Here is a 22034-nt window from a genome sequence, read left to right on the forward strand (position 1 = left end):
CACTTTGGCACATGAGACAAACACTAGAATAATGAACTGAACTTCTCCCAATAAAGATATTTATTTCAAGTTAAAATTTTGATATGCATTTTAGGTAATATTGACATTTTCTTTCATTTATATCAAGAGGAGAGGGTGCAAACGTCATTTCCTATTGTGATCAAATATATAATAATAACCATTAGGTGGAATCTAATAATCATAGCTTCAAAACACTAGTGAATCCATTAACTATAGGTGGCAAACAAATTCATTTAGTCAAATTTATCCATACTCGCCCATGGATAGTTGGATATGGGTATCTTAAGTTTTTACATATGGGCATAAATGGATTATCCAATAATACCCATTTAATAAATAGGTATAATTGGATAACCTACCAAACTCAATTAACCAATTTAAAATTGTCTTCCCCAAACGTCCTCTCTTCCCCCACCTATTTAGAAGAAATTTGAGGCTTGTGTTTGATTATTGAACTCATTGTTGGAGACTTTTATGCATTAATATTGCTCAAACCTTGTATATGATGGAATGTTTTATTTTTCAAGCTTAACAAATATTTGATCCATTTTTGACGCAGATAGATATCCTATTTAGTTTTTTTTCAGATTCTTGATTTTGTCATGATCTTAACTACTTTTGTTGCATTTATTATTATTATTTGTTGGTTTTATCTTATCATTTTATTTTCTCAGAGTTTGTTAACTTGTTCATTTTTCAACATTACCAATTTATGACAAGTTTTAACCTCCTTTCCTACCATTTCAAAATGAAAATTTATATTTACACTCGAAAAAAATGTTAGGGGTTCAAGGTTTTTGAATTAAGTTTTTATGTTAACTTTCGTAGTATTTAGTTCAAATTTTTATATTCTTATTGTTCAATTATTAAATAATATGTAATTTTGGGACATAGAGCATGGATGGGAAAAAATTGATAATTATGCTTATTGAGCATTATAAGTAAATATTTAAAACTAATGATAGTGCAAAGGGTGGTATAAATTGATAATTTAATTTGCAAAAATGAATTTAAATGAGTTTACAAAAAGTTAAAATAAATGGGTTATAAATGGATAATTGGGTTACCCAACTCTTTTTTTAACTTGTCCATTTATGCTCATCTAATTAAATGGGTTGATTCACTTATACCTATTATACATTTCAACTTGTCGAAACCCGCCCAAATCACCCATTTTGACACTCTGGACTTTAGTGATAGCATTCTTTGCTTAGGAAGTGTGGCAATAATGTATGACTGAGTCAAATCAATACTTTCAATTTTGTATTAGTAAAGGTCATTAACATTTGATAATAAATGCAATAATGCATGACTGAGTCAAATCAATACTATCAATTTTGTCAAATTTTCGCATGTTAAAATTGCCAAATCAATACGGTTATAGTGCTGATCATGAATATGGCTATTATTAAATTTGCACATTCCACACGTACAGAATTCAAATCAGATACTTTCAATATGAAGCATGCTGTCTTTGAGGCCTTGATCCTTTCTATACGGTATTCAATTAGCCATTAATGTGATTAGGTAAGGAATATAGGTATCATTGATTCTATTGTAGAGCCTAACATAAATTAAGTGATTCACCTTTGCATCATAAATTATAATTTGCAAATAAATCACTACATAAACTTGAAAACAATAACAAAATTAATCGGGCCCTCATTTTAAGGTTTCAATAATGAATTTACTTATTTCCAATAACCACCAAAAGTAATTGACAAAGTAAGAAATTATTATCCAGAAAATGCAGATGCATACCATTTATTTTGTATATGAAGCTTTTTTGAAATTGCAAGACTGAAAAAAGCTAGTAAAAGAGTATTTTGTTAATTTCTTATATTTATTCATCTCTATGCATAGGATGTTATGGCATAGGTTTCAAAACACGTATCATGCTCTCAAAATTCAGTACTATCATTCATAACCACGTTTTATTTAGAAGTCGCATGAGTTTACTTTCTTCATTAATCAAGCCAAAAATGAATAAATCCCATTCTAATTAAATTCCAATCTACATTACTGAATTCTACTTAAAAGTCTATACATATTAGAAAGTAACCTCAAATCTGAACTAAGAAACAAGACTGCAGGCGTTAATGTAATATAGCAGAAGTGACTTATTCTTTCCAAGCCTGATGTTGAATGCCAAGTCAAAGTCTCTAGAGGCTTCAATAGTTTGAGCAGCACTGCCAGTTCTATATATCTACTTGCAACATATGCAAAATGCAGCGTATTTCTTCCAACATTCATATGATTATGGGTGGATTAAGGCTTTTCTCTGAGTTCTTACTCATCGCAGCAATTTTACTTTGTTTTCCCAGCATAAATACTGATGCAACCTGCATCACAAGTGAGAAACAAGCTCTTTTAGGCTTCAAGAAAAGTTTGATAGATCCTTCTGGTCGGCTCTCATCTTGGAATGACAATGTTGATTGCTGCCAATGGCAAGCAGTTATTTGCAGCAACAAAAGTGGCCATGTGATTCAACTTCGCCTTCAAAATCCTGTTGACGATCTTGAATTGGCATTAAGTGGTAATATCAATCACTCTTTGCTCAATTTGACACAATTGCGCCACCTTGATTTGAGTCTAAATGATTTCAGCGGACTTCAGATTCCAACATTTTTAGGGTCTCTCAAAAGTTTAAGGTATCTAAATTTATCTCAAGCTAGATTTCAAGGAATGGTTCCCTATCAGCTTGGAAACCTCTCAAGTTTACGCACTTTTAGTGTCGTTGGAGAATTTTGGTCTTCTCTCCATTCTGACAACCTGCAATGGTTGGCTGGCCTCTCAAATCTGAAGCACTTAGAGCTGAGTCACGTGGACCTTAGTCCAGCTTCTAATTGGCTACAGGTGATTAACATGATCCCTTCTTTGGTAGAGATACGCTTGTCCTCATGTCACTTGTTTCAAATTTCTCAACTCATCCACAGCAACTTTTCTTCTCTTACTGTCTTAGATCTTTCTGGAAATGATTTCAGACATTTCATACCTAGATGGATTTTTTATCTTCCTTCCCTTGCTTCTCTTGATTTAAGTAAGAACTTGTTTCTGGGCCCATTGCCCAGAGGTCCTTGGAACATGACATCTCTCAACTACTTGGATCTTTCTTCAAACCATTTGGACGGTTCACTGCCGGATGAGCTTATTCATCGTAACAATCTCATCTCTCTCAACCTTCAAGGAAATCAATTCGAAGGTTCCTTGGATGGAATTCGGAATTGGAGTTCCCTTGTATCTTTGAATCTATCAGAGAATCACTTCACTACCATTCTCCCAAACGTATTATTCACTTTAAGTTCCCTAGTTTCACTTGATCTTCGCTCCAATCAGTTTCAAGGTTATATCCCAGGCTTTATTGCCAACATTTCCAACCTTCAAAATCTTGATCTATCTCATAACAATCTTAGCTCCTCTTTGCCAAGTGAACTATTCACATTGAAGGACCTGGTTACAGTCGATGCAGGTGGTAATCACTTGAGTGGACCAATTCCGAGCACTATTGGCAACTGTACCAAGCTAAAACACCTTAGATTAACTGATAATAGTCTTGCTATGTCCAAGTGGTTATACAATTGCACAAGTCTAGAATTACTAGGACTCCGAGGCAATGCTCTCTCTGGTTCAATTCCATCTAATCTAGGAAAACTGTCATCCCTGGAGTACATTGATATATCTAAAAACAAACTCACTGGAACTCTTCCTGAAAGTCTTGGGCAGCTTTCCAAACTTGAAACGCTTCTTATTTACAATAATTTGATGGAAGGCATGGTGAGTGGGATTTTACTTGACAATCTGACAAGTTTAAAGTATTTTGATGCATCTGGAAACTCCTTGACCTTAAAAGCGAATGCAAGTTGGATTCCTCGTGCCCAATTTGAAAGACTTGGATTAGGTTCTTGGAATCTCGGTCTTCAATTTCCTATATGGCTCCAATCACAAAAAAACCTTCAGTATTTGAACTTGTCCTCCACAAGAATTTCAGATACTATCCCCTCTTGGTTATTCAACTCAGCAACAGGAGTCGTGTCTCTTTCTCACAATCAACTTCATGGTAAGAATTCAAGTATCTTTGAAATTGTCAAAAGATTATATATATACTTGGTCAAATAGATTCAATGGCCGGCTAGCACAATCAATTTCTCATTGTCTGACACAATTAAACCTTTCGAACTATTTGTTTTCAGGAGGTATTTCTCACTTTTTGTGTGAAGTGAAGAATGGAAAGCCAGGTCTTACAGTTCTGGATCTTAAAAAGAATTCTTTATCAGGAGAAATTCCTGATTGTTGGATGAATTACCCAAACATAACATACATCAGTTTGAAGAGCAATAACTTCATTGGAAGCATTCCAAGGTCATTGTTTTCTTTGGAATATCTGTCTCATTTGGACTTGGGCAGAAACAGCCTCACTGGTTCGATAACTTCGACTTTGTAAATCATAAAGAAATTTGCTTGACATACGTTCCTAGTCAATAATATTGGTGTCTGGCTTGGCTATGAGACCATTCTTTCACAAGGATTTGGAACTATACAAGAGATTTGCGAAGCAATTAGATGTTTGATCCTATGGGTAAGACGGACATCAGGAGTGGTTTTGTGCACTTCTGGTGGATGTAATTGCAGTTATATGCGTATTTATTTGGTCATGTTGCAATCCCAAATCTTTGATAGAGAATTTTGTGGTTCGATACAAATTTTAAGTCATTTTTGCAATCTCAAATCTCCGATAGGAAGTTTCACACTTGGTACCATTTTTTATTCTTAACACGATCTTGAGATATTCTCGTCTACCAACCAAAAAGTGAACCCTTATATCAGTTCCAATGCAGTGTAAGCATGCAATAGATATTTTGCATCGAGAACAAACATTTTTTAATCGAGATACCATTAACCAGTTATTAACCATCAAAAATTGTTGACAATTCTGGTTTTCATACTATAAGACAAAAAAAAAATTGATTTCTCAACCATGAACTAACTTGTACAACTGATATGATCATGCAAACATTTTTTGAAGTTAGAAAATTGTAATTAAATACAAAAAAATCATGACAGTAACAATAATAAAAATTTTCTTTTAGTTCAACTCTTGAAAATATGATTAAATAGAATGGCATAACTATTTAATAAAAAATATTCTACAAGGATTATTAACTTCTGTGTTTGTTGATCTACAGATAAGAAAACATAAATTTTGTTGTCTAATTTTTTTTAGATTTTGTTTTTATATCCTGAACGTAATTTGTCCGAACTCAAAAGCACACCATATTCATGATGGAGACAAATAAAACCTTAATGTGTTTTACAATTCAAAATCTATCAAAATCCTCCCCTTCTGAGCATATTGAGAACAGAATGGAGGTTTAATCGGCAATTTTTAGATTATCATGCTTTGGTTGTGGTATATTCTCAACCCAGCTTGATGATGATTCTATCTTAAAAAGACTGAGTTTGTTTGGATAAGAGTTTATTTGGATGATTTATTTGAGATATTTACTGTAACACTTTTTGTGATGTGATGTATGTGAGATAAAAAAGTAGTTGGAAAGATAAAAAGGTGATTGGGATTTGTGAGGCAAAATTTTTTTTTTCCAAATTCTCTTTGTCCAAACAAACTCAGTAGTTTTTACCTCTCATACCTCAGATTTAGTGGATAGCATCCTGTGGCTGTTTGGGAACCAAAATAGTGACTTTTTGAGAAAAATTGGTGCAGCATTTTAGGTCACAATCATAATTGCCAACCACGATATTACAAGTATCCCCTTGAGTTGGACTGCTGGACATAAACATAGAAATCTACAAGTACAATTTCACCTATATAAATATTGAAGTGATGCCATGTCAACAAGAGTTTGAGTATACTTTTGTAGATGATTATGAAATTAGGATTAGCATGTGGCTAAAATAGTTCTAATTAAAGCTCATATTAACCTCTTCAGAAAAGAAGACAATCATTAATTGTGTTGTGTTTTCGTTTTTGACATATAAGAGTTATAGTTTAATTTAAGAACGCTAACAACTAACTCCATTCAAAATTTAAATCACCTACACCAGTTGGAAGTTTAGATCAATAGATACTTCTAATTATGCTTGAGATTCTTCGGTTGAAGTTGTACCATTGAAGATTCTTCGGTTAAGATGCATAAATTTTGCAAATTAGTGGGGGTTTATTGAGTTGTTTGCAAAAACTATGCAAATCTGTCAAAGTGGATGTTCATGGCCCAAACTAAATGTTTTGAAGTCCGAACTGTGTCAAGATTTAATGTAGCTCTCTAGACACTATCGCCCGTTTGGACTCAAATGTTCGGCCATCCCAACTCGGGTACTTGTAACTACTATAATCCACTGTCTAAAACACAAAAATAACTCTTCAAACACCTCTTTTAACATCTGTGTAACGAGGATTCAATCAGAATTGAAGTACAGGTTTTACACTTTGTTTTGAGAAATCAAGAGAATAGTTTTATTACATCCTGTAGAAGATTGCCTTTAGTGTTGGAGCAAACTCATCGTAAGTAGAGATCTCAAAATGGGTGATTTAGATGGGTTGAAATAGATAATGGGTATAAATGAGTCAACTCATTTGTTCCCGACTTCCCGACTCATTTATACCTATTTAATTAGATGGATATAAATGGATAAGTTAAAAAATAAGTTGAATAATTCAATTACCTTTATTTTAATTTTTTGTAAACCCATTTAAATTCATTTTTGCAAACTAAATTATCAATTTATACCACCCTTGGCACCCATTATTAGTTTTAAATATTTACTTATAATGCTCAATAAACATAATTACCAATTTTTTTCCATCTGTACTCTATATCACAAAATTACATACTATTTAATAATTGAACAATAGGAATATAAAAATTTGAACTAAGTACTATAAAAGTTAACATAAAAACTTCATCTAAAATCTTTGAACCTCTAGCATTTTTTTTGTGTGTATATTTAAATTTTCATTTTGGAAAAGTAGGAAAGGAGGCTAAAATTTATCATAAATTGGTAATGCTGAAAAATGAGCAAGTTAGCAAACTACGAGAAAATGAAATGATAAGATAAACCAATAAATAATAATAATAAATTAAGCAAAAGTAGTTAACATCATAACAAAATGAAGGATCTGAAAAAAATTAAGTAGGATATCTATCTGCGTCAAAAATGCATCAAATATTTGTTAAGGCTGAAAAATAAAACATTCCACTATATTCAAGTGTTCAGCAATATTAATGCATGAAAGTCTCCAAGAATGAGTTCAATAATCATGCATGAAAGTCTTCAGCCATATGTTGTTTCTAACCATGTTATTTTCTCATGTACGGTATTATTCTCAAAAAAATTTTCTGAATAATCTTTTGCCACAGTAGATAGCTACCATGAACGGAAAGCGAATTATTAATGCAAGATTATGCATATGATTTGCTCATGCTTTGTTCGAATTGCCATTTTAGGAAAAAAAATGTTTTTCTTTATTTTTTGCATATAAAAAGCAATTTCCAATCACCTTTTTCGTTTTCTTTCTACCTATATCATAATACAAAAAGTGCGACATCATTGTTCCAAATTTTTTTCTGAATAATCTTTTACCTCATAATATCATAATTTTGTATGCCAGAATTTATATCTACCAAAAACAGGAAAGAAAATTATCCTTTTTTTTTTGTTTTTGGTAGGTTACTAAGAGAGATACTATGGATGGTCCGGAAGTATGGAATAATTGGAATTGGAGAAGCTCGAATGATGTGTTCCTTAATGAGGCTTATTTTGTTCAAACAGGAAGCAGCTCTCCTCTGTATTCTGGATCTCAATTATTTTCTGTGGCTTCAGGAGATTTGGTTCCTTGTTTGATCTCAGATGCTGGTCCTCTCAATTGTTTACCTGGAGTAACTTCCCGATCTAAAATAATTAGATAAACAGCAGTGCGACACGATTAATATAATTTTTTTTTATGACGAGACATAGAAATTGATTAATTCAACTAATATACCTCATCCATTGTCTTTTTCTTTCAAAGCAATTATTTTCTGGCCATTGCCAATTGTCTTGGAAGTGTATGATGGATTAGAACGTAGTTAGTAAATACTCGTATTATTCGTATAACATACTCTACATTGGTATGTATAATTCAAAAAAGCTTCCTGTAACTAGCTTTTGCTGTGAGTTATCTACTGTCTTTTGTGTTGCAACTGGCAACTTTTATAGATTGCTTATTGGACTAGTTTCTCCTAATCTTAAGGAGGGTGAAGAATTCATTTCAAGATGCAAAAGCCGGGTTTGAATACTTATTGTTAGGCAAATGTCCTTTGTGTTGGGGCAAATTTGTAGTTACAGGGAAAATTTTAGTTAGCTTTATCAGAATGATTGTCATCCTAGACTTTTGGAATGGAACAAAGTATGTTCTTGTGACCTTCTGTTGATCATTTTGCAAACTTTGTCACTTAAGTTTGGTGCCTTGGTAACTTTACTTTACCACATAAATAGCAGATAAAACAATAAGTTTCCCCTATAACCATTAGTTTTGAGCTAGAACTTGTCAGTTTATTAAGAATAAAAAAGAGAGAAATGACTCAAATTTGGAACAACAAATTTTATCAAGTTGAAAATATAACCTTCCATGCCATTCACAGAACAGATGTTGTATTACACAAGAGTGGCAATGTACAATAGAACAGAAAGAGTGACTATTGAGGGCTGTCTTATTTGGAAAGAAAACAATCATCCAACCAAGAAAATCCAACCATGTCCCATGTGGCAGTAATGGTGCGCCCTCTTAGATGCTCTTCAAACAAGGAATCATGAAAACAAGTAAAGATACAACATAAGGCCAGATAAAGGTGCTGAACAATCTGAATACATGTATGGAAACTCAGTAAGAGTAACAGAGGAAGGGTGGTAGTAAGGAAGCGATGAGCATGGATATGAAGAAAGGAGGGGAGAAATCAGCGGCAGCAGTCCCCCCATTGCCAGGTTGAGGAGATGGCGCGGATCCTGGAGAATGAGTTCTCCCCCTATGAGCACTAGGATGAGGGGATGAACCCGGTTCGGCTGCAGGGGAAGGTGCTGCTCCTGAATAAATGGCCATCAATAGTATCAAGACTGTCACCTGAATGCAAACTGAGCAAAAAGGCGAGAACGATCTTGCATTTGCCATTTTCCAAGACGAGAATGGTCCAGTAAATTGTAACCAGTTGCACTCTTTTATAGTTGTGTTCCAAGCTCGGGTGTGAGCTAGCTTCTGGCGTGGGTAAGGTGGGGGGTGTTACTTGGCCAAGTCTTTCCTTCAAGCTAAGGTCAACTATTCAGTTTATTTGCGCATGCATGGCTTCAGACATATTTGAAAGGACACCGGATGATACAATCCTGTCGAAAGTTTAGGTCATTGCAGACTGTTTCTTTTTTTATGAAGCCAAAAATATCAATAGACAGAGATCTGATGTAGTATTCACTCTCCATTGGTAGTGTTGTGTACAAATAACGGGAAATTTGACGATTGTAATCATAGTCAATCTGTCAAGGTAATATACACTGAGTTTGTTTGGAAAAGAGTTTATTTGGATGATTTATTTGAGATATTTACTGTAGCATTTTTGTGATGTGATGTATGTGAGATAAAAAGGTGGTTGGGAAGATAAAAAGGTGATTGGAATTTGTGAGGCAAATTTTTTTTTTCTAAATTTCCTTTGTCCAAACAGACTCACTGATTTTGAATGTTCTGTACTTTTTTATTCCACCAATTCTATTAAAGTCCAGCTATAGCAGGTGTCCAATTTTATTTCCAGTGTCTGCTCTATAGAGATTATGTATCGATCATATAAAAATACACCTGTTGAAAAGCTGTATAAACAAGGTTACACTTGTTCCAATTCCTGTCAGGATTAGGTAAAGCTCACGTTGTAACCTTGGACTTTCTCAAACATGGCTCTTTTCTGACAGGAATTGGAACAAGTGTAAGTTTAGCATGAATTCACATCCCACACCTAAACCGACAAATAACAGAACATAAAAAAGAGGTTTAAAGAAAGTATTCTTGTAGTTTCCTAGGTAAATGGGGGGAGAGTTACAAATAATTTCAATGGTCTAAGGTGAATTGATAGTATGAGAAAATTGTCAATCAGGTATACAATGCAGTTCAAGGAAAGACGGGGAGATCAGTTTATTGCGTGGTGCCATATTTTCAAAAAATGATTGTCATGTTCTTACCTAGATAGGTTTTGAAAAACCTCACATGAAAGAAAGGAAACCAGGGAGAAAGATTGCATCAAGAAGTGCTAGATCTGCTATAAAACACCATGATTGCAATTAAAATTCTCAAAATGACTTGGTATGGGAACAAAAAATGTTCAAATCTCTTCTTTTCTTGGCTGATTCAACATAGTCTTACATCTATTCGCATTTGGAATCCGTACCTAAAAGTAATGTTCTTGTTCCATTCCCTGAACATCACACAGTTGCATTTGGCAATTGACATGTCCACATCATGGCTCCTTAGCAACTTTATGACTATCATAAGGTAGTGGTAGAACTTGAAACCATTTTTTTTTCAGCGTGGTTGAAAAATCTTGAGACATCTAATTAAGGTTATTTCCATTGAGGAAAAGGACCAAGCCAACTAGGCATACAATTGACAGAAAATGCCAGAAGACTAAGCAACAAAGTAAAAGTGCAGAACATCACTAATGCTAGAGCCCTCTAGCTCTAATGGCCCGAGATGCCATAGCCCGCAAGTTAGCTCTTGCCATTGCAAAAGAGTTTCTATATTCATCATCAGGTCCCCTAAATGCCCCCATAAACTCTTCTCTTTGCAATCTCAAAGCCAATGCAGCATCCTGATCCTGGCTTGGCAACTCATTTCTCCTCCTCGACAACCTAGAAGGCTGGACACTCTGTCTTCTGGTAATCTGATAACCCCTTCTGCTGCTGGGGCTGCGATGTCCTGACTCGGGACTGCTTAACGCTTGAACAGCTCTGTTCCTAGCATTAGTATGATTCGGTCTTGTTGGACTCTGACGCTGAACTTCGCGACTATTTAAAGCACCGGCTGCCTTTCTGGCTTCAACTTCTTGTGGAAATAGCATCTGAATTGTGTTCCAAAGAACTGTATTCACCGTGCAGGACCTTCCATTGCTGCAACATGATTTGGAATCGTCAGCAAAATCAATCTTAAAGTTACTGAAGCCCCCATCCATGGACTGTGTATCCAAGATAAATTTCATTACTCATAAGATTATATTACCTGATTAGCTGCCTGCATTTTGGGCATTTCTTTCCACATTTATCAGCAGCGGATCTCAAACACTTTTTGCAAAAACTACGCCAAAAAAAAAAAATTACTCGCAATCGATTGACAGAGTTCTAAATAAAAGCTTGGCCAAAATAGTTACTAATCAATTCAGGATCATACCTATGCCCACAAGGAGTTGTGCTGGGCTCAAAACAAATCTCCAAACAAACCTGCCGAATCAGAATGAAACCTTTCATTTTTCCCACAATACAACAGGAAATACTCTTAATCAAAGAATCTTATGAAAGAAGCTACGGACAGAGAGTTATCAAATAGAGGAGTTTTGTAGCTCTTACTGCACAAGAAAGCTCTTCACGAAGTCGATCGATGCATGGAATAGCTGAACTGGAAGGGGAAATAATGGAACTCTGTGCATCGGATTGACTTCCACTTCTTTTATTCTCTTCATCTCGAACAGTTGTTGATTCTGTCATCTCTTTCTTGGTCTCTACTCACAAATTTATTTTTAAAAAAAGAGGTCTAAAAAGTCAAAATACCGAAGAAATCAAATAAATCTAAAAGAAAGATTTAAGAGAATCAAAGAAAAAAAAAAAAAGAAATCCCTGATCTGAGTATATACCTGATTCTGTTGGAGTCTCGTCATCCTCAAGATCAAGAGCAACCACTGGCAGAGAAGAAGGACTCCTCCTTTGCACTCTGCGTTTTCTGGAAATACCTCAATTTTCTTACTCAATGGTATGAAAATGAATCGAACCAATACATGAATCCCATAAAAAAAACATGTATTTACCTTCTTGAATTCGTAGGGGGAGTCTTGAGACTTTGCAAAGTGGGGCGTTTCTTTTGCTTGAAATGCCTATCTGGGGTGTCTTCAACTACAATACTGGCCATCATAAGAGCCTCCTCGTCCCAGCCAGCCATTGCTGCCACGGATCTGAACCTGGGGCTGAACAAGGTCTCTTTTCTATCTCCTCCATTTTGGGCAACTTCTTTTGATTTTTGAGGAGGGTTCCTTGAGTTTTGATGCGGGCTCTTGATTACAACTACTTCTTCATTCACCATGTTTATGTTCAACTACTAAAGTGGTGTTTTAGGATTTGATAGACGCAACAGAGAGAGTATTGCAATTTGGGTTGCAGAGAGAGGAGGAGACTGGAGAGGACGGCTTCACATAACGGTCAGATTTTCAAATTTGGGCCCTATCGACTTGGGTTTGGGGCTAAATGGCAACGGCCATCGCTGGATTTGGACGGGACCGTACCCAAAAAAAATGTTGAAAGAAAAAAATGGTTAATGGCATCAAACCCCCTTAACGTTTGGGGTGATTTGTGTTTTGCCCAAAACGTTATTTTCTAAGCACATTGCCCCCTCGGTTCAGTGAAGATCAGGCTTTGATTGTAAAATAAGCCTAAATTGCCAAAATTGGCCTCATTTTCAAATTTCAACCATAAGGGAGTGTGTTTGGATTGTAAATTATTTGAGATAATTTTGTGCAAAAAGTACTATAGCACTTTTTTGATATGATATATGTGAGATAAAAAAGTGATTGAAAAATGTGTTGATGATGCAAGCAAATCAGTGTGTGTAAATAAGGTATAAATAAAGTATAATAACTTACAATCCAAATTAATTTGTAGTTTACTTCCATGAACTATAAACTGAATTGCACTTTTCCACCTGAAGAAGTTTGTAGGATTTTAGCCATCCATCTAATTTATTTTCTGATTTACATTTTTTCTCTCATTTTTTCCTTTAATTCTTTTGTGTCGTTTCCTCTTGTCACTTGAAACCTATTATATCTTTATTAAGAATTGACTAATTAGAACCCCTAAGTTTTGTATGTATATCTAAGTAATTATTTGTAAATTGTATATATGCTTTGTGGTACAAGCAACACACTTAACATGGGAGTTTGTGATTACTTATTAATGGTGAAAACCAGCAAACTACAAAACCAACCTTCAACAAAATAATAGATTGCGGCAGAGAACATAAAGAAAAAAAAAATGACATACTATAATAAAATATATATTGTTTATGTTACAATGCACATCAAATTCAAAAATAAATTATTTAGACAAATGTGTAAAACTTCATATTTGTGACTAATGAATTAGTAACAGAAATGCATTTCCTAATAATGGTAAAAAAAATGAAGGAAATACTAAAAGAGAGAAAAAAAGGATACAAAAAGTAAAAAATGAATGAGAAAAATATCTAGGATCATTTTATCTTTTGACATGAATAGGTGGCGAATTGAGTATGTAAATCTTAAGAGGGCAAATTGCAACTAGAGTCAAGATTCATGGGGATAAAAATTACAATTACAAACTTAGGGTAACTATGTCTTTCTATCATACCATTACATTTGATTTAGGACCGGTGGGCAAAATACTTTAAAAATAATATTAGGGGGCAAATTGCAAATCATCCAAAATGCTAAGAGGTTGAATGGCATAACTTTAGGAATTAAAAAACAGCACTTCAGCATGGGCCTTAAAGATTGTTTCCAGGGTATGTATAAAGCTTGGGCTTTATTAAGGGAGAATTGTAATTTTGATCCCTAATGTTTGGTCTGTGTGTCAAATCAGTTCCCAATGGTTCGCCTTAAATAAATCTAGTCCCCCAAAATTTGTGATTTTAGGCAAATTTAGGCAACAAATGGAAATAAAACAATGACTAACAGTCAACATCAAATTACAGTTAGTCAACAACTTTGGCTTTATATTTTCGATCCCCAATGTTTTGATTTTGAATCATTATATTTTCTTAACTTTTAAATAGTGATATTAAGAGGTTTTAGTAAAAATTGAGATGCAAATTAGAATGAAATAGTATTAATAATTATTCTAATTAAACTTCTTTTAATTATTTTTATTTTTATTTTACTTATTTATGCTGATTATATATCATATGTTTCTTTTATTTTGCATAGTTAGCCTCATATAATTAATTTATAATGAGTTTTATTATTTTTATTTCTAATGATAATTAAAAAACTTAATTAAACATCCCTTTAAAATATAAGGAATATATACTTTTCTAAATTAAGTTGATTTTTTTGGCATTTTAATAGGTATCAATTGAATTTGAAATGAAGTTGGCATTTCATACACACTATGTGAACTACTAAATGATTATCAAGATACATAGATATTAAAATAAATACTTTAAAACTATAATATTGGAACATTAATTTTCAATTAGTAGAAAAGACAATAAAAACTAAATTATAGTTTTTGTAATAATTTCCAAAATTACTTCATATTGATACTTACCTTTACTAGTTTTTATAAGTACAATGGATAACTACAAGAATTTGAAGTCTATGTACATAACACATGCATCAATTTTTGTAGTAGTAGCTACAATAAACTTAGATTTTAAAAATTAAAATTTTCTTTTTTTCTAATACTTTATGTTTTAATTATTATTGGTACAATATCATTTATTTATAACTTATTTAACAAAAATATGCTATTTAAGCTATAATCATATTGTGACAATATAAAGTGTTTTAAGTAATAAGGAGAAAGACTAACTATGCAAAAAAAAAAGAAATATATGATATATTATTAATGTGAGTAAATGAAATAAAAATAAAAAGAAGAAGAAAAAGAAGTTTAATTAGACTTCTTATTACCTATTTAACACTATTTCATTTAATGTGCATGTCAAATGCTAAAACTCTTAATATCACTATTTAAAAATTAAAAAATATAAGGGTAAAATACACGGAACCCCCCTATGGTTTCGCGAAAAGACACGGAACCCCCCTATCGTTTAAAAACATACACATAAACGCCATAAACTTCATAACTAAAGTGGAAATAGACTTCTTAACCGGCTGAGTTACCGGCTGCAGGTCGAATACCCAAAATACCCTCATTTATAATAGAGAGGGAGAGAGAATGAACAACTGACTCTTTTCTCGTTCATCCTGTGTAAGAAAAAAAACCCTAAGACAAGGGATTTGTATACTAAATTGTTGCTGAAATATAGTGAATCTGAGTTGAAAAAGCCGTGGCTGAATTCGATCGCGAAGAAGGGAGTGACAGATTGGTGGTTGTATCTGATCGTGAAGCTGCATTCGGTCGCGAAGAAGGGAAAGACAGATTGGTGAGGAAATCTGATCGTGAAGCTTGTTCGACATTTCTAGGTAAGAATCAGAACTTATTGTTCAATATTCAGTCCATTTAATGTTTAGGATTTGTAATCCTTTTCCAATTTGTTTATTCCTTTTCCACATTACCCCACATTACCTCATATCTGTCATTTTTATAGTTGGTGGTCCATATTTAGGTGATTTATCAGAGAAAATGGGGTTTAAAAATGTAAAGATCTTAACTTTTTTAGCTTTTTTTGGAGAATGTGGGTCTTTTTTGGAGTATGTGGTTGATGTCAGGAGGAAATAATATGTGTCGGGTTTGGATTTGACTACAAATCAGATTTCACTTAATAATCTGATTGTTGTTATAACTAATTGTTGTTATAATCTGAAAGTGTGATGTAGCTTAATATAGTTTATTAATCTATATTTGAATTCTAAAAGTGTTGTTAAATAATTTAGGTTGGGGACCATGTCAGATCCTTTTAGGACAGTGGATATCCACATGCACTATGGTGGGCGGTTTATACATCATCCCAATATTAGGTATACAAGTGATTTAGTGAGAGTGTTTCACAATTGCGACCCTGATGAGTTATCAACATTTTCATTATTCAGCCTGTACTCCAAAATTGAAAAAGAAGCGGCATGTGCAAAATTTTGGTATTCCATTCCAGACCATGATGTGGATGTAGGTGTTATCCCAATAAATGATGACGTGGACATAGAATTGTTGACTACCTGTTATGAAGGGCTTCCTTATATGCATATATATGTAGAGTCAGGTCAGAGGCCTCTCAAAATTATCTCACCAGATGGTAAGCTCTTATTCGAAAGAGTGACGAATGATGGTCCACTTGCTTTACCGTACAATGAAGGTTCTTCAGAGATAAATTCAGATCTGACTAGAAAAGGTGCTGGAGCTTCACAAAATCCTGTTGATCTGACTGGTTTTGAACCATATATTGGTGATACAAGAGGGCAAGAAAATAATTTAGATGGCCCAACTGCTGTAGAAACTAATGATGGCACACAAAATCCCTTCGAACCAACTAAGAAAAACATAAGAAAGGGTGGTAAAACTCCATCGAGGAAGAGACAAACTGTGGTGCAACCTGTGAAGAGAGCAGCTAGAAAAACTGTCAGAAAATTATTTCAGCAAACAACCAGAATAGATGCTGTCGACAGCCAGCAAGAGGTTTCTTCAGTGAACCAAAGTAAAGAAGAATGTGAAAATCAATGTAACTTTGACAGAACCTCTGTTCAGACAAATCAAGTCAACAATGAACAATATTGTGACTTTGACAGAACCTCTGTTGAGAAGAATCAAGTCAACAATGAACAGCAGCACCACAGTGATGGAAATGAAGAACCTGATCCGTCTTGGTTGAGAGTGGGCCTAGAATTTGCAGAAGATGAGGACATCTTTGCAACTGCTGGTTCAACTGTACCTCAAACAAATCAGCAAATTGGTGACTTGAATGAGCAGCAGCAACAACATCAGCAACCACAAGGTGAGGAGTCCACAGCACAGCATCAACAAACTGAAGACTTGAATAAGCAGCAGCAACAACATGAGGAAGCACAAGGTGAGGAGTCCACAGCACAGCATCAGCATGGAGGAGACCAACCTATTGGCCCTGACAGTGAGGAATGGAATGAGCCTGTGACTGCAGATGAAGACTTCCTATATTCTGGTGATGAACATGGGCCTGACTACTCATATTTCAATGCTTCAGTGGAGTTTAACAAGCCAAATTTTGAATTAAAGGTTGGGAAGAAATTCACTCATTTTACAAAATTTAGAGAAGCACTTGTGGAATAGAACATTAGAGAGGGATACGAAGTTTTATATATCAACAATGACAGTTGGAGGATAACTGCCAAATGTGCAAAAGGATGTTCTTGGAGGATTCATGCAAGCAGAGTTAATAGGACTGACACTTTTCAGATCAAAACACTAAAGGGAGAGCACCATTGCGGCAGAGAGTACACTAACAAGCATGCAACCTCAACTTATCTGAGCAGAAAGTTTCAAGAGAAGGTTCGAGATGACCCTAATTGCAGCTTGGATGGCATTATTAATGATGCCAGAAGAAGATTCATGGTTAATATAAGTAGCAAAAAAGCATACAGGACTAAGAGGAAGGCCAGGAAGACAATCAAAGGTTGTGATATGGAGCAATATGAACGGCTGTGGGATTATGCTGCCACGGTTAGACAGTCAAATCCAGACAGTCATATCGCTATACAAATAGACAGGAGGTCTATTGAGGAAAGGGCAACATTTCAAAGGCTTTTCTATGGCTTGGGTGCTCTTAAAAAGGGCTTTCTTGCAGGTTGTAGACCAATCATTGGCCTAGATGGTTGCTTTTTGAAGGGGCCCTTTGGAGGTCAACTGTTAGCAGCACTTGGAAGGGATGGGAATGACAATATGTTTCCCATAGCCATTGCCATTGTTGATGCAGAAAACTATAATAGTTGGACTTGGTTTTTGAAGGAACTGATTACTCATATTGGAAGGGGCAATGTAGTGCCTTATACCTTCATTTCTGATAGGCAAAAAGGACTGGTACATGCTATAGAGGAGCTATTTCCTGGTGCAAAACACAGATTTTGCCTTAAGCATCTGTTTGAGAATTTTAAGGCAAAGTTCAAAGACAGTGAATTGAGAGAATTGTTTTGGGCTACTGCATCAGCAACTAATGGTGATGATTTCAAGAGAGCATTGAATGCTTTGGAGATAGCTCAGCCACAAAATGGAGAGAACCTTACTGCTGCTGGTTGGTTAAAAAGGCTGCCATATCATTTGTGGTCTAGAGCACATTATGGAATGGCTGCTAAGACTGATATTTCAGTCAACAATCTAAATGAGAGTTTCAACAACTACATTTTAAAAGCAAGAGACGAGCCAATTGTGACTCTTCTTGAATTTTTCAGAAGAAAGTTAATGCAACGATTGACATTGAAGAGGCAAGGCATGGAGAAATATGGAGGCAGATTGTGTCCAAACATTGTTGAGAAGTTAGCTAAAAGTGTAGAGAAGAGCAGACATTGTATTGCTGTATTTGATGGTATTGAATCATTTGAGGTTGATGGTTTCAACAGAACCTCCGTTGTGAACTTGCAACGTAGAAGCTATTCATGTGGTGCATTCCAGTTGACTGGAATTCCATGTGTGCATGCTATTTCTGCCATTCAAAGCATGCGGATGAAGGTTGAAAACTATGTCGATGAGTGCTATAGTAAAGAGGCATACTTGAGGGCATATGCTTATAGCATTGGAGCTGTTCCATCCAAAGAACACTGGATTGATAGTGGAATGCAGCTGTTAAATCCACCATTTGTGAAGAAACAACCTGGGAGACCTAAAAAACTTAGGAGAAGAGGTCCGGATGAACCGAGAGATCCACAAAGAGCTTCCAAAAAGGGGTTGCCAGTATACTGTAAGAGATGTTTAAAAGCTGGCCATAATAGGAAAACTTGTAAGGAACCTCCTCATCCCAAATCCAAGTTGTACAAGGTACATTTAAGTATTTGAATTTTTCTTGCACTATGTACTCTTGATAATTATTCCAGCAGTAAATTTTTTACTCTGGTTGCAGGCTCCAAGCAATACCCAACGAGGGGCAAGAACAGCTTCCACTTCAGCCCCAACCAGAGAAGTACCAGTGCATCAAGCATCTCAACAAAGCAGCACTGCTGCAATTACTGATAACAACCCTAGTTCTCGATCCAAAAGATTTAAGAAAAATTAGAATCAGGAATGTTATTTTTAGGACTTGTATCCATGTAAACAAGTTGTAATGGTATATATGCTATCTTTAGAGCAGACATTGTATAATGGATTAACATATTTTGTAAGTGATGCTCTTTTTTGTAATGACATTATTGGCATTATTGCTCTTTTTTGTAATGCCATATATTGGATTGTGGTTATCATATTATGACTATCCAAATTACAGTTGGTTCATGAGTAAATAGGTTGTATGGTTATTATCTTTCTTTCAGACAGGAATACAAATCATGACAAAATTTGGAATTTTTTCATAAACTAAAATTATTACATTATTTGGTACATCATTATACTGCCACTAACCAAACTACTATTTTCTATAAGCAGCAATAACTAGAGATAAACAACAAATAATAAGAGACAAAATCATTATCACTTTCAACAACCCCACAGTGCCTTCAACCGTGCTCAACTTTGCATGTAGCCCCAACAAAATGTCACCATTGTTCACAGCCAGCACACCTTCATTACTGTTCACTCTTGGAGAGAATCCAGAACTTTCGTCTAATCTTGTTTCTGGACTTTTACTAGTACATTCATTGCCCATTCCATCCCTTCTTAGAGGATTGCACCATGCCCAAAAGGAGCAGGATTGATCTTCACAAATGTAATACAGCCTACCTTTTGAGGGTTTGTTGGACTCCACGATCTTGATTTTTGCTCTTTTCTTGCAGAAGCACCGAGACCATGCATACCTTAGATCTGTCAAACCTCCTCCAAAATTTGCTGAAGTGGACATGACGACTTCGATATATTCAGAAGTAGATCTTCTCCCTTTTTCCTTTCACTCTTTGATAGCTTCAAATCTATTCTCCCCTAATATGTAGCGCCTTCTATATAGTAATTGAAGGGTAGCTTGGGAATGAAACTCACGATCTTTTCAAAAGACCCTCGCAGACCCATCATCAGTAGTTCGCTCAGTCGGTTATAGGTCTATTTCCACTTTAGTTATGAAGTTTAGGGCGTTTATGTGTATGTTTTTAAACGATAGGGGGGTTCCGTGTCTTTTCGCGAAACCATAGGGGGGTTCCGTGTATTTTACCCAAAATATAATGATTCAAAATCAAAACATTAGGGACCAAAAATGCAAAGTCAAAATTGTTGACTAATGACAATTTGATATTGACCGTTAGTCATTGATCTATTTCCGTTAATTGTCTCGAATATACCTAAAATTATAAACTTTGATGATTAGATTTATTTTGGCAGAACCATTGGATACCAATTTGGCATACAAGCCAAATATTGAGGATCAAAACTACAAGTCTCTTTTTTTATTAAGGTAGTCAAAAATTTTTTGGCATAGTACAACGTTAACTACTTTTACACTTGCCCTGAAATAAAATAAAATAAAAAACTACTCTTGGCAAAAATTCTGACTTTGCAGAATAAATAGATTAAATTACTATTTAATTGATTTCATTTATAAGATTTAGTCATACGAATTTTTATTATTAAGAGTTGGACCCAATCTAGATGTTGAATCTAATAATTACATTCTTAATAAATTAAGAGAAACGCTCTTGATTCTAATTGACTTCTATCGATGACACTTTTAGAATTCAATTAAGTAAATAAGAAAAGAGAAACTTTGTATAATGCTTATTTTTGGGATTGCACCTAGGTAATATGCTCAGGCTGCTTACGCACCCTTGACAAGATCAAACCTTACAAAGTTCGAGTAAGTAAGAATTCACTTATAATTTGTTCTAGGAAAGCATAATTTAGTTCAAATGATTTTGTATTTTTTATTGGTGATTCCATTTTAACTGATTTTGTAATTCAATGCAATTATTAGATGATAGAAAATACAGCAAATTAATCATTTATGCGTGAATAGCACTCTTAGAAAGGATTTTGTAGTTCTTATGGCTAAATTCATTTTAGGCGTGTTTTACGTATCCAAATTAAGATCGTGTTCAATTGGAATAAATCCATACACTGTTCTCTCTCTTTCTCTCTTTAATCCATACTTAGTTCTAAACAAACTATAATTTAATTAACTTGTAATGAAATAGGTAGATGACTACTTGTCGAGAAAGCATTGGTCTAGTGATTACAGTTGAGGTTGAGGTCATTAGTGCGGATTTTTATCATATAAATCAAATCGTGCTAGATATTTTCTAGCAATCCATTAATATAATAGAGATTGAGACGCTAAAAATTAGAATTCTCAATTGAAATCCCCCTTCTTTTTCTTCAATTCTTAAGTTCCACTCCTCCGCTGATAAAAAGAATTTTAAAAAAAGCTAGATGGCATACTTTCATGCACTTGTATTTCCTTTCGAGGGAAGTTTTGATGAAGATCCGCCAATAAGTGTAGTGTTTTGTTTCCTCAATGATCCCTGAAGAACCAACCTTGCACAATTCTTCCGATGTCATTTAGACAATTCCACGAAATAACAAGAAATTAGATTTATTTCCATTTGAATTCTCTAAGGATAACAAAATTTCAATGGTCGAAAGGAAAAATTTTATATTAGTTCGAATCAACTACTAAGCAGTTGTTTCCAAACCAACTACAAAATTTCATGTAGACATATAAAGGTCTCACTTGATTTCATTTAATATGTCAATTGGGCTCCACTTAACATGTGAATTAGTAAGTGAGATTTTTATATATTCTTGTGAAACTTTTTTGTTTATCCTAGACAAATATTAAACATGCCTAATAGTTACTCCGAACTTACATAAAATTTCTTGGTCCCAAGAGGACTAGATTAATTAGCTACGACATTAGGAAAAGAAAATGAAAATGAGGATTATTAACATCCAACAAAACAAATTCGGGCAACATTGAATTTTACCTCAAACTTTGTCTAATTTTCTGCTAGACAAAATTAACTCAAGTGGTTCTC

At 34.4% G+C, this 22034-nt stretch overlaps 2 protein-coding genes across 2 annotated transcripts; one reads left to right on the forward strand and one right to left on the reverse strand.

Moving 5' to 3' along the window:
* The first annotated feature begins 2280 nt into the window (after positions 1-2280).
* On the forward strand, positions 2281-4462 carry LOC113722587 (uncharacterized). The gene is made up of 2 exons (XM_072049501.1): positions 2281-4078; positions 4212-4462. The coding sequence occupies exons 1-2, from the start codon at positions 2281-2283 to the stop codon at positions 4460-4462; spliced, it is 2049 nt and encodes a 682-aa protein (XP_071905602.1).
* Positions 4463-10579: 6117 nt separating this feature from the next.
* On the reverse strand, positions 10580-12438 carry LOC113722654 (uncharacterized). The gene is made up of 6 exons (XM_027245924.2): positions 12063-12438; positions 11892-11977; positions 11608-11759; positions 11432-11481; positions 11264-11338; positions 10580-11154 (listed from the first exon to the last, which is right to left on the reverse strand). Exons 1-6 carry the CDS (start codon positions 12332-12334, stop codon positions 10710-10712), a joined length of 1080 nt encoding a protein of 359 aa, XP_027101725.2. The 5' UTR covers positions 12335-12438; the 3' UTR covers positions 10580-10709.
* Between the last annotated feature and the right edge of the window lie 9596 nt (positions 12439-22034).

Source organism: Coffea arabica, chromosome 5e, assembly GCF_036785885.1.
Source record: "Coffea arabica cultivar ET-39 chromosome 5e, Coffea Arabica ET-39 HiFi, whole genome shotgun sequence".
NCBI lineage: Eukaryota > Viridiplantae > Streptophyta > Magnoliopsida > Gentianales > Rubiaceae > Coffea > Coffea arabica.

Excerpts from the sequence above, each read along its gene's own strand:
- LOC113722654 (XM_027245924.2), bottom strand. The coding sequence starts at position 12,334 with ATGGTGAATGAAGAAGTAGTTGTAATCAAGAGCCCGCATCAAAACTCA. Across the intron at positions 11,978-12,062 it reads CCCCCTACGAATTCAAGAAG|AAAACGCAGAGTGCAAAGGA; the intron begins GTAAATACATGT and ends AGGTATTTCCAG. Across the intron at positions 11,760-11,891 it reads CGAGACTCCAACAGAATCAG|AGACCAAGAAAGAGATGACA; the intron begins GTATATACTCAG and ends ATTTGTGAGTAG.
- LOC113722587 (XM_072049501.1), top strand. The coding sequence starts at position 2,281 with ATGGGTGGATTAAGGCTTTTCTCTGAGTTCTTACTCATCGCAGCAATT. Across the intron at positions 4,079-4,211 it reads TTCTCACAATCAACTTCATG|GAGGTATTTCTCACTTTTTG; the intron begins GTAAGAATTCAA and ends ATTTGTTTTCAG.